Source organism: Ambystoma mexicanum, chromosome 14 (assembly GCF_040938575.1).
Source record: "Ambystoma mexicanum isolate Mex_15411 chromosome 14, UKY_AmexF1_1, whole genome shotgun sequence".
In the NCBI taxonomy this organism is placed as follows: Eukaryota; Metazoa; Chordata; class Amphibia; order Caudata; family Ambystomatidae; genus Ambystoma; species Ambystoma mexicanum.
The window spans coordinates 133,833,574-133,848,700 of record NC_090940.1 but is presented as its reverse complement, the minus strand read 5'-3'; the positions used below and the strand labels follow the sequence as shown (position 1 = coordinate 133,848,700).

General features: G+C 45.7%; 1 protein-coding gene across 1 annotated transcript in view; it reads right to left on the bottom strand.

The window, feature by feature from the left end:
- The window catches only part of AQR (aquarius intron-binding spliceosomal factor), an 877,350-nt gene that overhangs the window by 767,573 nt on the left and 94,650 nt on the right, over window positions 1-15,127 (bottom strand). Inside the window, exon 8 of the mRNA XM_069638728.1 lies at window positions 2,083-2,183. Coding sequence (XP_069494829.1) covers window positions 2,083-2,183 — 101 coding nt within the window. The remainder of the gene's footprint in view (window positions 1-2,082; window positions 2,184-15,127) is intronic.

Below are 15,127 nucleotides of genomic sequence, written 5' to 3'. Positions count from 1 at the left end.
GGAGCGCCAAAGAGATACCTAGTATCCCTCCCTTCTCTCGGCTCCAGTGACTTTTACGTCACATAGACACTCTCCTAGTATGGTTGGTGGCAGTGGACGGGTTCTACCAAATATTGTGTGATTTTCCTATCGCAGGCTATGTCCATAGCCCCGGTAGAGCACAATAGGGGCACTCAAGTACCAACTTGGGGCCTCCCTTCTTTTTTCACCATTACTAGCGTGGTTGTTCTTTGTTAGCCCTTCTGCTACAATTATGGAAGGGGGAGGCCTGTGTGTGTCCCCGCCTAGGCTCCAGAGTGTCTGGGCATGCCGGAAGCGGGGGAGGAGTTTTCCACCCCCCCTGTCCTTTGTCTGCCAGAGTGCTGGAATAGAACAAGCTCCCACTAGGGGACTGGCTGTCCTGATTGGACAGCGAGACGTCCCTTTATGTAAATGTCTGAAAGAGATTGCAGAGGAGTGCTGAAACTGTATGAAAGGTGAGGCTCCTGGAGTGAAAAGCAAGTCGACCACTAAGTAGCTGAAGTAACCGAAGACGACCAAAGACGCCTGCAGACCTTTTGCAACACTGTGAAGCGACCACTGCTTTCTTGACCCCCTTTTCTGTGTGACAGAGGAACTCAGAAAAGAACGACTCCTTCCCTTTGACTGGTGGGAACAACAAGACCCAAGATAAACTTTGAGTTAAGCCATCTCCCGAGGTCCTGTGAATTTCCAGAGTTGCGGAACCCCAATAACAGGAGACCTGCTGCCCATTTCGAGTGCATCATCGTGGAAAGACAGAATCCGTCCAAGTCTTTGCTGAGCTCTCAGGGGCACTTCTGAGACTCAATCCAATTCGTCCAGACCCCCTCAGCAGAGTGCAGGACTGCAGGAGCCAAAGAAGAATGACTGGTGGATTGTGTCCTTTGTTGGTGCTGCAGAAAAGGCGCCAAAATCGCACAGTGACCAAAGAGGTTGATGAAAGCCATGCCAGAGGTCCTCCCTTGAGACGGCTGCTGAGAGATCCCATCCATTGTCCTGCCTTCAGCCATCAGACATGGGAATCCAGGGGTCGTGTCCAGAGCTGCAACTTCACAGAGCATCCAGCACAAATGTTTTCTTCAAACCTAAGGTATTGTGGGGAAAGGGGTTTTGCTTACCTTATTCCATATTCATAAAGTCATTCCACAGTGTTGGAGTGCACGTAGAGGTGTTCAGGGCAACCCCCTCTTACCTCTGACTCAGGCTGCAGCTTGTGTCCCTTTAGCGAGTCCTTTAACAGGATCTCCAATGTTGTTTAAGTCTTCTTGTATCTTCTTTCTTAGGGACTAGAGAGTATACACAGGAACATTTGACTTCTACAGCTTTACAAGCCTTTAAGCCTCTACGAACTGCCTTTTAGATAGGGCTACATTTTGGACTTTAAAAATACTTGCTGTGCATAGAAACTGCCTCTAGAACCTGAAGCTCTGCTAGAATAACACAAACCAACTGTTTTCCTTCCTCAAAATCACTATCTCATGTATATACGCTGACTAAATGCAATTACCGTATTACTTGATGGGTACACGTTATTTTCGATAGTACAGTAGACCTACCAAACCCATGCAACAATTGTATGCATTCAGCAACTACCAAGTAAGAAGTGGCCTTTGTGAAAGTATTACCTGTGTGTGTTGGGTGTTGGTTTATTACCGGTGTGTGTTGGTTTATTGTACTAAGTATTTAACAGCGACTCTTGTGTTAATATAATAATTCTATACTTTAATATAAATGTATGTGTAAGTGTTTCTTTGATGTAAACCACTGACTGGGTTCACTATACTTTCCTACAGCTCACATCTTCCTCTTAAGATAAGGCGGACTGCTCTGCCCCTCTACCATGGTCTCAGAGTAGTACAAACTGATACTAAGAGTTGGGGGATCTACAGACCACTGGGATAGATTACTAAAGTCTTACCTCCAATTGGGACTTTAGGAAAACTCCCTTAACAGCGATGACAACAACTAGTGTCACAGCTACATTTCCTTGCAAACAAGAACCAGCAAACATTTTGTGTAGATGTGAAATTAAAACCCCAGAACACGTGAGTGCGCACCTACCGTTCCAATGCCTTTTCATCCATTTTGCTGTCATTTCGGTTGATCAGGTTCCAGAACTTCCGCAGTTTGGGCGTCTTCTTAAACTCCAGCTCCAGACGCGGCTGCATGAGGAGAGGTTCAAATCAGTCTAACACATTTTAAAATATCAAAAATAAACTTAAGGAAATGAGTCACATTCAACAAGAGCATAATGGCAATTCTAAATACTTGATCACTTTTTAGAATGTTTTACTAGACAGATATTGGCAATAGATTTCAGTTTAACAGGAACACGCAAATCTTTTGCCAAGTTCGGATGTTCGACAATATGCCAACAGTGGAAATTAATATGGTTTTCACAGAGGGGAAAGGTGCTGTATAGCGAGGTAGCCCTTAACACCAATGTATGGTTCAACTCGGTTAGGTAAGATTTTCATATTTATGATAAATCTTCCTGACCCGTGTCAACCCCAGCACTTTTTGCTTGGACTTGGGGATTATTTCTCTGTGTCCCTAGGTGAGCAGGAATCTTTTTGCTCTCTCCCAGAGTCTTGTACTCTTTTTATGGGTGCCCTTTTTATGTCTCTCCATAGTGTACTGTTGGAGTTATAGTTTCCTATAACTTTTGGGCTTAGGCTGGGTTGCCCCTTTGCGCTTCCCTGTTAATTTCCCTTTAATGTACATGGGTGAACTACTGTTCCCAAGGGGTAAGGAGGGATTTTAATCCCCTTTACATTTTATATAGTGAGCCAGCACACCCCACCTCATGTGGAGTGCTGCGGTGATACCTGTTAAGTAAGAAAGGGGATACATTGTAACAATTTTGTTACAATTGCAGGTTTACGTGAATGGCTGGAGGCAGTGGTTTAATCTTATTATTCACAGGCTGTTAAATCTGACCCAGTATTGCACAGAAGGGCCACCATTCTGCTAGAATGTTAGGCACCTTCCTTTTTCGCCAGTCCTCATGTGCTTGTTGTTTCTGAAGTCTTCCCCTGCCATTCTAGGCGGAAACGACCTCAGTGGAAGTTTTGTCTTTGGCGAGAATGCTTTGTATTCCACGCCCAGGCTCCAGTGTCTGAGAAGGCAGGAAGCGAGGGAGGAGTCCAAACCTCTGCCGCCCTTTTTCTTTCACCTTGCCGGAAAGGAACCAACTCTGAGTAGGCGGCTGGCTCTCCTGACTGGACAGCCAGACAGCCCCTTTCTGTAAACTGCAGGGAGAGATTGCAGATTTTGTGCTGTAGCTCCTGATGAATACTCCAAACCTGGAAGCTGCTGACAAGTCGACCACTGGAGCTGAACCCGAAGAGGAAGATGAAGAAAGGACGTCTGTAGAGATTTCCAACGACCAGAGAGCCTGCCATGTAACCAGAGCCTGATGTAAGCCTTGCTTCCAATCGACCTGGGGGTCCGAATGAGACGACTCTTAACAAACGGGTGGTGAGATCCACTAGTCTCAAGAACATCTGCATTTTGAACAAACCAACGACATGCTGCGACCTTGCTGGGCTGCAAACCGCCAATAGCCTGGGATCTTGAGCCCGAGTGCAGTGCATGGTATTCCGAAGACCGAATCCAGTTGGGACACGATTCAAATCCCTAGAGTCTACTCACCAGAGTACAGGACCGAGAAAGTGTAGAGAGTCCGACCAGCAATATTCGTTCCTCATCTGGCTGCTGTAAAAAGGCACCAAATTCACAGAGCCGTGAGAATCTGTGAAGACACCTTTGCTGGAAGCCTCCTCAGACGACTGCTAGTTCCCATCCAGTGTCCAGTTCTTTCTTCTCCCAGAAGCCAGGGACTGGGTCATGTGTTGCTGCATCCTCAAGGCATCTACTCTGCAGCTCTTCTTTTCTCCTAAGGTACTCTGTGGGCTTGGGTAACACTTATTTTACATCTGATGTGCATCCTGCGAGGTTGAGTGGGCGATTTGTGTGGTTGGGGAGTTTGCGCATAACACTTGCCCACGGCTAATGCAGAAACACATATGTAGCCTTCTGTGAAGTCCCAGACCACTAACTCTGAAAGTGAATACTTACTTGTTTAAGCAGATCCTTTATGGAACTTTGACTTTCCTGCAACTGAACCCTATCTCAACCTGCCTACAGCTGGCACCTAGACCACTAGGGTCCCTCTTCGGCCTCTGAGAAAACTTGTGCTATAGACTAGGGAAGGACTGAATAAGAAAATTATTCTGCCTTGAAAGTATAACAAGTGTAAAAGTACTTACTTGCTAAAGAAGTTAGTGTGGTAACTGCATCTCTGTGAGAGAAAAAGTTACAAAGTGTCATTACATTTATGCTTACCTTTGGGTTGCATTCTGCCTCTCTAAAAGGTGTACAAGTTAACTTTGAATGGTGTTTCCCCCTTCTAAAATGTAATAAGTGTTGGTACTGTTTTATCATTGCTTAACTGCATGGGTGTAAAAGCTTATCCATAGGGTCTACCTGCCTTGAATAACATTGTGGCATTCTTAAAGTGCAACATTGGGTTTTGCCTTTCCTGGTCTGCTTTATACAGATCTAAAACAGTCTAGAAGTTAGTACGTGTCTTATGAGTTGCTTGAAGCCTCTCTCAAGAGTATATGGTTTTACTCACCTTGAATGGCTGCTGCTCTTCTAAACTAGTAACATTGGGGTGTGCCTCCCCTAAAACTGCTATGAGCATTTCCCAAATAGTCATAGGGTCAATTACTAACCTTGAAATATACAGTGTCTTTCGTAAAGTGTAATTGGAATTTAGTTTCCTTGTATTGCTTGGTGCATTCTAAAATAGTTATTGGGTGTTCATACTTATCATTGAGTAGCTTAAGGCCACTCCAGAAAGTATAGGAGTTGATTTACTAGCTCTGAACCGGGCTCTAAAAAAGTAATGTTGCAAGGAGTATACTTATAACAGGGTTGGTTTATCATGTGATTTCATAACTGAGTGTCGTTGCATGAATGACAGGGTCAACTACCCTTGAATTACTGATTGTATTCTAAAAGTATATCTAACTTGGTTTTTGTTAGGGAGAATTTTTATTTCTGTGCCAATTCCCTTCAACCTTAGAGACCCCCAGCTCTTTTGCTGGACTTATGACTTTTTCATTTTAACCGTGGAGTGAGTGAGTCCTTTTTTCTCACTCTCTCATGTGTTTTTACCTGATTTGGATTTTGTGTTTACATTGTTTTTGGAGTCTAACAAACTCCATAGGCATCTTTCAGTGCAGTGTCAAAGAAATCCTTTAGATTTCTCATAAGGTTTAAATACCTTTTCTTGTGTGAACTACAGTTCCCAAGAATAGTAAAGTCAAATTGACTTCACTTGCCTTTTCTCTTTGTAGGTCCAGCACACACCATCTTAAGTGGAGAGTTGGGGGGGTTACTTAGTAGCCCCTTTATCCTACTTTCCCCATGTAAAATGTTTATATTACCCTCCCTACTTTAAATGGCTGGTGGCAGTGGTTTAATTTTTTCTACCATTGGGCTTTTCTACCGCGGACATAATCCTCATCTGCAGTACAGCACCCATGGGGGACCATTTTCTCAAAATGGCCACGGTCTTCTTTTTTTGCCATTTTCAGTTGGTGAGGTGCCTTCTTGGCTTTTACTCTGTGCGTTGAGACAGGTTTGAGCCCTTTGTTTGTCTTGCCTTTGGCAACTTCAGCCCTGAAGCCCGCCCCTGGCTCCAGTGTGTCTGGAAGGACAGGATGTGAGAGAGGGTCCCGAAACTCCCCTGTCCCTTGTCTCTACGAACGCCTGAATGCAACTAGTCCTGATTGGCAGGCTGGCTAGCTGTCCTTTCAGGACAGCCATCCTGTTGTGTGATTGACAGCCTAGGCTGTGCAGAAACCTACTTAAAAAGGCGAGGGTTTTGGGATTACAGGCAGAGTCAACCACTGGAAGAACATCCAAAGAAGAAACCGTGCACAAAGCTTGCTGCATCCTCCTGGACTTTTGAATTGCCCGGTGAAGCCCTGCTGACCTCCTTTTTCACCTCGACAGAGAAGCTCCTCAAGAACGACTTCTCCCCTTGGGTTAGTGGGACCAACTAACCCAGAGACGAGCTCCACTGGACCACCATCCCAGACTTGCTGTGCTTCTCCGTTGCTGTGAGAGCCCAATGCCAGGGGTTGAGTGTCCGTAGTCAAGTGCAACGTCTGTCGCAGAAACAAATCCGGCTTGAAACTCCAGGCGACTCCTAAGGACCATCCTGAAGCAAGACCTCCAGATCCAGAGTCCCCTAACCAGAGTGCAGGACTGAGGGAGCGAAGAGAGTCCAACCGGCATCCAAGATCCACTACAGTGCTGTTTGTAAAGCACCGAAACCGCTTAGTGATGCTGAATTGAAAAGAGTCCGTAGCTGCCGACGACCACGCCTGTACCGCGGCAGGAGCCCTCCAGACGTCCTCCCTCTTGTCCCAACGACTGAGGCTCAGGAACCAGGGTCAGCACGGCTGTAGCAAGCCAAACTCCAGCTGGACCACTCTTCTTCAAACCAGAGGTACTGTTTAGGCTTGGGGTACTTACCTTATTGCCTTTAGCCACGCTTTTCTCAGTTGAAACTTGCATTGGCTTACCTTTTTTTCCGAGTGGATTCCAACTCCTTTCTCACAGGCTTCACAGCTTGTGACCCTACAAGTGATTTTGTTGAAACTCTCTACCTTTGTGCAAGACTTTGATCCAAGAAGAGCCTCAGATCCATAGACTGTGTCCCAAATGACTTTGGCTGTCCTAGCTTGCTAAAGACACCGTTTGTCCCTCGTAGGTGGTAGCTTGTTGTATACTTGTATTGCTGGGAAAGGCTTATCTAGACGAGGATTTTAGTTGTCCTCACATTTGCTTAGAAATTGTTACAACCTTTTTATTTACCAAACCTTTCCTTTCTGCAACCATATATAAATACCATTCCTGTCCTTGTGATTAAAGTCATCCCAGGGTGTAGGAATTGCGTATGAAGCATAGCCAATGATTATCCACTAACTTGTTTTGATCCTAATAAGTAATTTTAAAGTGTATTTGAATTGTTATAACACATTGCCTTTTTAAAGAATGCTTATTTAAAACTGATGCTCAATAAATACACTATTTTTAATTGAAACCTTAAGTGTAACTGTTACTTGGTTACTTGCATTTATGAATTTCATTTGTACAGCTCACATGTACCCCTCTTGAGATAGGCCTGGCTGCTCAGTCACACTACCAACTTGTGTAGTACAGACCTATACCAAAAGGTGGCTCACCTAATACCAAGCAGATAGGTGTTGTGTAGTCTCACACAATGTAACTGCACCAATTTAGTGTTATCCCCAAGAATAGTATATTACTATCCTGAACGTATAATCTTAGGTGTGACTCACCTCGACTTGCTTCTTGCTCCTCTAAATAAGGTTATACCTTGGTTTGCATAACATAGGTATCGAGTTGGTTTTTATGATGTTATTGTACTTACTTACCCAAGAATTATCTTGGTCTTGTATTTAAATAAACCTTTTATTTTTACAATACACATTGTTTTAGTGTTTCTTTGGACCATATTTATGCTACAATTTCTTCGTACCAAGCTACAGCCCTCTCTCCTGCTTAAGAGAAGTTGGCTGCTCTGTCCAGGCTACCACATTCTCAAGTGGGACAGCCTTATACTAAGAGTGCAGTTTATGTACTGCCTCAGATCTATATGGGTTTATGAAGCCCTTAGTTGGACATTTTAAAAAACTGTCCTAACAAACACCTGGCAAGTTCTTTTTGCAGTGAAAGTTGAATTAAAAACCACTTATTTAGTTAATGGCCTGTTAGTTGTTAATATATATTCGTATCCAGTGTTTATATTGTTGGACCACTTCCTAACAAGTGCATCTGATACCCTGTCGGCTTGGTATGAAGCAAGTAACGAGGATCATAGTATCCTAGGAGGTGATTTAAACTCCTCCTGTCGAGATTTAGATTAGAGGACATGCCCAAGGGAATCTAGAGGGCTTGCAAATTCCTAGCCATCTAGGGAACACTCCCTTACTGAAACTAAAGATAAGGGGTTCCAGGCCACCGGTTCAAACTTGGGAAAGTGGTGCTCACTCTTCATATAATCAACTATATTTTGAGTTCCAGCAAACTGTTTGTATATTGCAGTTTTGTTTCTTTTTTTTTAGGTAGTTATCACAACTTCGATCATAATTGGCTTCACGCTTTCTTTGAGATAGGATTGGACCATTCAATGAGCTCTGAGAATTTGACCACCCTTCTAGTTTCTGAGAAAGGTAACCGCATCCTCTTGGAAACCTAAAAAACTGATGATCAGATATAACAGGGAGGTTTTGAATTCTCTGAGCTCTCTACCTATTTAATTAAATGTACTTATGAGTCAACTCTCCCATTTTGGGGAACAAAGGCAGCTTAAGTGGATACCCATTTATGGGTCAAGGAGTCTGAGATATGACAAGCAAGTTGCTCAGAAGAAGAAAGAATTATGATTTAATATAAAACAGTTATCTTCATAAAATATTATGCGTTTAACCTACTCAAAGAAAAAGACTACCTTATAGCAGCAGTATACAAATTGGCTGAAATTTCATAAACCTGCTATGCTGAACAATGATAGCCAGTTAATATTAAAAATCCAATCTGATGACTTCTCGCTTTTAACTAATAAGGGGAGCAAGCAATATGGTATCCTCTCAAATCAAATAGCAGAAGCTGTCTGGTTACTACCTTTTGTTAAACTTTACCGTCCATCCAAGATGGGTCTGCTAGCCCCCACTTAATCACCAAAGTCTCCTTGGGTCTTAAACATCAAAAAAGCAGAGGAACACAATTATACATTCTAAAACGTCTTGTGCACCAGGGCCTGATGGCTTGCCTAACTAAGTGTTAAAAGGTTCTCCGACCCTTTGGGCAGGGATTCTTGTAATGCTGTTTAAACCGATACTTCCGTCATGTTCCTGGCCACCATCCTGGAACATAGCACACATAGTTCTGATCTACCAAAAAAAGTTGACAGCGTAAAACACTAACAAGTATAGAACAGTTCCTCTGCTAGACACAATCAAATCCCTGCATCACTACTTTTAAGGAATTGGACAAGTGGGCTTTGACGTCTGCCAGACTTATGAAGTTTCAGACAGGCGTTAGAAAGTCAATTGGTACACAATTGAATGGTTATCTTTGCAACAAAAAGTTTGGTAAAAGAAAAGTCTGCAATGAATACGCAGCCAGTATAGATATGTCTGCAGCATTTGATTAAGTAAATCAGTCCTGCCTCAGCATAAAATGGCCACATGGGGGCGTGGCCAGCCGAGGATGCTGTAGGATGCCTCCTCGTTGAGCTCTGGGCTTCCAGTCCCTTCTCAAACCCCCAATACCTCGTAAAACTAAACATGCGGGCCAATGAATCCCACCGACGGATGTCGGAACCCGAGGAGAATTAAGCCACCGCTGATAACTCTCGAGCCACTCATTACAGAGCTCTACAAAACATTTCGGCACCGGTCCTCCCGCAACCAAGATGGCGGACGACACTGAGCTCCGTTAGTAGGGGACCCACGATCAACTGGCGATCAAGAAAACCTAATATGGTGGGACAACGGATTGCATCGAGTGATCCGACAGCTGCACCAAGACGCTGACAACAATAACGTGCTCCATGGAAAACGCGACTTGGGCGGGCATCGGGGCTGGCGGAGCCGCGCTGTGACAGCCTGCCCCCCTCCCCCAACCGTTGCCTCGAGGTCCCACCGGAGAGTGGCGGTGGAAAGGCGGATGAGGCTCGCAGAGGGACCATACTACCGGGAGCCGAAGCCCCGCAAGGAAGGTGAGGAGGAGTGAGGCGGCGTGGCAGACCGGCGTACCCCTAAACGCTCGCCCGGCAGGGTTAAGGCTACAGGTTGTTAACGCACAACCAGACCGCTGCGAGTTCCCCAATCTCGGCCCGGGGCTAATCGGCGAGGGGGGAGGAATAGCTGCGGCAGAAGACTCTGCACTATCCCTTGGCACTTTTGAGGTCCATAGAAGGGAAGCGCGGGACAAAGCGCCCATTAAATCTACGTCACCCGGCGGGGTCACTGCTGGAACTGCGACGCCTCTCCTTGTAGGCAAATAACAAGGCGCCTAACTTTGGAAGAGAGCCGGCGAAGGGAAGGAGTCCATAGGGAACGGCCATTCCGGTTCCCCCTCGCCATACACACCCGCTCTGGCATTTGAAGCATCGTGGAAGGCTTTGGGATGCGCACCGGCCCTGGGCAGAGGCGGTTTGGCTGGAGAAAGTCCCAGATGCCCAGGAACATGAGGCCAGGTCAAAGGCAACATTCATGGTCATAAACAGCAATGGTCCCACTACTGTTTTGGCAGCAGAAAAAGGAACCAAGAAGGGGTGACAAGCTATTTAGGTATCAGGAAGCATGATCGCTCCTCCATAACACAGTGCCTCATGACACCCTACTCAGGAAGCAACGGAGGAAAAGGAGTGGTTGGCCCCCTAGAGACTACTCCAGCAGATTCAAAATACCCCTCAACTCAGGACACCAGTACATGGTGGTGTACAGGCCTCAACCAGCCTCATAAAACCCAGGCAAAGCAGCTGTAATTGGAAAACTCACTCGAGGCCTTAGGGAGGTGACCACGGTCGACCTGGGCTCCATAGCTCCGATCTGAGGCGACGCACCCTCTGGGAAATAACCACAATGTCCAAGCAAACAACGAAAGCCAAAGGTCAGGGGTCCAGTGATATCAAAGCCCTGCTGCAAACAGCGGACACACAGAAACGCAATCAGATACAAGCATTAGCCCATGTACATCAAGCCCCTACGGAGGGAACCGAAACTCTGGAAGACCCTCCTATAAGGAAGTTGGATCTCTTAGAAATGCTACAGGAACTCAAGAAAGATATCAAGGAGAGTGTGAATGACCTGGCTAAATCCATCTCGGACCTTAACATGGGAATCCTGGCAGCAGAAAAGAGGACTGATGAGGTTGAAACGGTAATAACAGAGCACAGCCATGACCACGACATCCTGGCGCATAGGGTGCAGGAGCTGAAACAACAAATGGAGGAAATGCAAAACAGACAGGAGGATGCTGAAAACAGATCCAGACGTAATAATATTCGTATTCGGGGAATCCCGAAATCAGTGACGGACTCGGACTTACAACAATATGTGGTCGACTTGTTTCGCGACATTCTGAATGTGGAGGAGAACAAAGAAATTAAGTTAGACCGAACACACAGTACCTATTCCACATATCAAATCAACAAGGACCCGACTCCAGACGTCCTGACCCGGGTCCACCTATACCAATTGAAAGCTGACATAATGCAAGCCGCTCACAAAAAAGAACCCATCATCTTCCGCTCCACGCCACTCCAATAGTTTCAAGATCTGGCCCAAGCTACACTTGCCCGGAGGAAAAAGCTGAGGGTGGTTACTGACTGGCTAAGAACTAGAGAGGTGCGGTATCGATGGGGCCACCCAACGTGCCTCCGCTTCGAGTGGAAGGGCCAGAGATTCTCGGTTGCTAAGGAAGAAGAAATGGCAGACCTCATGCAAGAAGGCGAAGGAGACAAACTCACGGACGGCGAAGGTTCTCCATCCCGAAATGACGAGTTGGAGGGGAGACATCCAGGAAGCCAATCGAGGCCAGGACGACCTCGCCCACGGAGACGCAATAAAGAAGTGCAACCTACGGACCATACCTGAGAGTTCATGCAACTTCTAACTACAGGAAACATTTTAATGGCACCGCTAGAAGGGAAAGACAATAAGAAATCAGGGACTTATGCCTGAAATGAAACCCCAAGTCAGCATGGAAAACGAACTGTTGTCACACGAGACATTATGTGGCAAAATGGGGTAAGAGATGAGGGAAGGGGGAGAGGGGGGGGGGAAGGAACAACCGGGCCCCATACTTCCCGGGGAGATAGAACACCCGGTGATTCACCACATTGGTATTTGGTTGGTAAGGTAAGATGGAAGTTATAATCCAATAGTTAAGAGGGAGGGGGGAAGTTATGTTTTGATTGTTTCGGGTAGAAGGACACAATATACAAACCAAAATCCTTACAACAGACATGGTTTGGAACACAATGAAGGAGACAAAAGGTTGAAAATGTGGTAATGGCGAGCCGAACTCTCGTCTCACTGAATGTACAAGGGCTGAACTCTCCAGTTAAGCGGAAATCCATACTAAACAGATTGAGGGACATGCAGGCCTCAGTGGTATGGTTAAAAGAGACACATTTGCTCCCTGACGATGAATGGAGGCTGAAGCACAAAGCCTTCCCAATACAACACCTTGCCTCTAGTGGGACTAAAAAACGGGGAGTGGGTATCTTATGGCAAAAAGGTATCAATTTCGAAAAACTTTGTTCAAAAAGACCCAGAAGTCCGATACTTGATGTTGGGGGGAAAACTGTGGGGACAATTGGTCACACTGATCTCAGTTTACGCTCCTAATGTAAAACAAGATTGGTTCTTGCTGACTTTACTTCCCAAAATAGCACAATGGGGTATAGGGAAAATCCTCATTGGTGGCGACTTTAACGGAGTGATGGACGCAGTCATGGATAAAACCCTTCCAGCTACCCCCCATGATAACACATTTAGACAAACATTAGCAAAATTTTTAAGAGATTTACATTTGTTGGAAACATGGTGATTTTTCAACCCACAAGACAGAACCTATACTTGCTACTCCGCTGTACACAAAGGTTATTCCCGTATTGATATGATACTCATCTCAGAAACACTGGTCCCACAAGTTACAGGCCTCGACATTGGAATATGTTGCCTCTCAGACCATGCCCCAGTGATTTTAAAAATAGAATTAAATTACCCGCAACAACAACCCCGCAAACCTTGGCGCTTGAACGAAATAATACTGAAAGACCTCACTGTCCAGGTAGGCATAGAGCAAACCTTGAGAAACTATTTCCAAGAAAACATAACTCCGGAGATTAATTGGGCAACCATCTGGGATGCAAGTAAGGCGGTGATATGGGGAGAGTTTATAGCGCAAATATCAAACAACACCAAGACCTGGGCGAGGGCACAACGCAACATGGAGGCCAACATACACGTTGCTGAGGTAGAATATCAAAAGAGGGGGTCACAGAGGGCATAGCGGGAACTCAAAAAGGCCAGAGCGATTTTGGAAACCCACATAACAGATGACACGGCACGTCTGCTGGTACAAACAAAGCAGTTTTACTATATTTATGGGGATAAAGCCAATAGATTCCTTGCCGCCAAACTGAGGCATCAGAAACTCCGGAACCGTATTACTCAACTTCGTAAAGGAAACAGAGACATAATTAGGGGAGGGAAAGAAATAGAAGAGGAACTGTTCTTATTCCATTCCACTAATATGGGGAAAGATAACCTGAAAGGGGCAGCATAAATAGCTTTTTTAAAATCAACTAGATTTACCGCAAATCAGTGAGGCAGACAGACAACAGCTGGAAGCTCCCATAACTGAGGAAGAAGTAGGGGAAGCAATAAGGGCATTAAAAGGTCCAAAAACCCCGGGTCCGGACGGATTAAGCAACGCATATTATAAAACATTTAGGAACATACTGGTAGGCCCCCTAACACAACTATTTAATTCCATTAGGGAGAAGGGGCAAGTTTCCCGGGACATGTGCCCAGCAACTACGATATTATTGCTGAAACCAGGCAGGGACCCAGCCGATTGTGCAAGCTACCGCCCGATTTCCTTATTAAATGGAGATGCAAAAATGTATTCCATGATACTAGCGAGAAGACTGAATGATGCTCCCAGAGACAATTCATTCCGACCAGGCCGGATTTGTGAAGGGGCGACATAAATACAACAATATCCGTAGGGCTGTAGACGCGACTGACTGGGGACGGAGGACGGGTCAAACATTTTCAATAGCGCCTCTGGACGCTTCTAGAGCCTTTGATAGTTTACATTGGGGATTTCTCCGATTAACCCTACAAAAATTCAGTTGCGGGCCAATCTTCACTCGTATGGTAATGGCAAACTTTGCACACCCTTCCACTAAACTTATGGTCAATGGCAAATTCGCAAAAGATATCTCCATCCAGAAAGGCACAAGACAGGGATGTCCGTTGTCACCCCTGATCTTTGCCATGGCTATGGAGCCATTTGCGTGTAGGGTCCGGGGTCACCCGGGGATTCGAGGGGTGGAGGTGGGCAATTTGGGACCGCAGAAGGTGGCACTCTATGCGGACGATATTCTTCTGTTCCTAAACGACACTGATAGCTCCCTACCAGCAGCCATACAACTGCTGGAGGAGTTTGCACGTGTCTCAGGCTTTCACATTAATTACCCAAAATCTAAAGCTCTTAATATTACTGAAGAGATGACCCGAATCCCGGAATGGGAAAGATTATACCCTCTGAAATCGGAACTAAGTCAGTAAAATACCTGGGGGTACAACTAACCTCCTGTTATGACAGACTTTACGGAGCCAACATCCCGGACCTTCACACAGCCTTAACCAGTGACCTAAAATGGTGGGAACTGCAGGAATTATCTTGGCTGGCACGAATTACGGCTGTCAAGATGACCCTGCTTCCAAAATGTCTATATGTGGCAGGAGCCCTTCCGATATAAATCCCTGGTCCAGCTATTCAGACACTGCAGAGAGAGGCGATGTCCTTTATCTGGGGGGCAATAGGGGGGAGAGAGAGGCCGAGAATACCAAGACAAGTACTCTTTAGACCTCAAGTATCCGGGGCGCTGGGGGTTCCAGGGTTTCGCAGGTACCTATGGGCGGCACAAATAGCCCGATGTTACAATGTGCAGCTGGAGAAGACCGCAACCAATGGGTGACAATAGAAAGAACGACTACCAGGACACCTCTGGGGAACCTAGGATTTATCGCCACACGTCACAGGGAGAAAAGGGGTTTGCTTCTGGAATCAACTAAGACTACTTTATGGTATTGGGATAGAGTCTTGAGAAATAAGAAGATTAAAATAGGAGAGGGCCTGTTGGCCCCTATAACCCAGACTTTACCCCAGGAATGCAAGCCAACTTCTGGGCACAATGGGGAGGCGGAGGGGCAACATAACTCTAAAAGATCTCTATGCAGAGGGGTCACCCCTA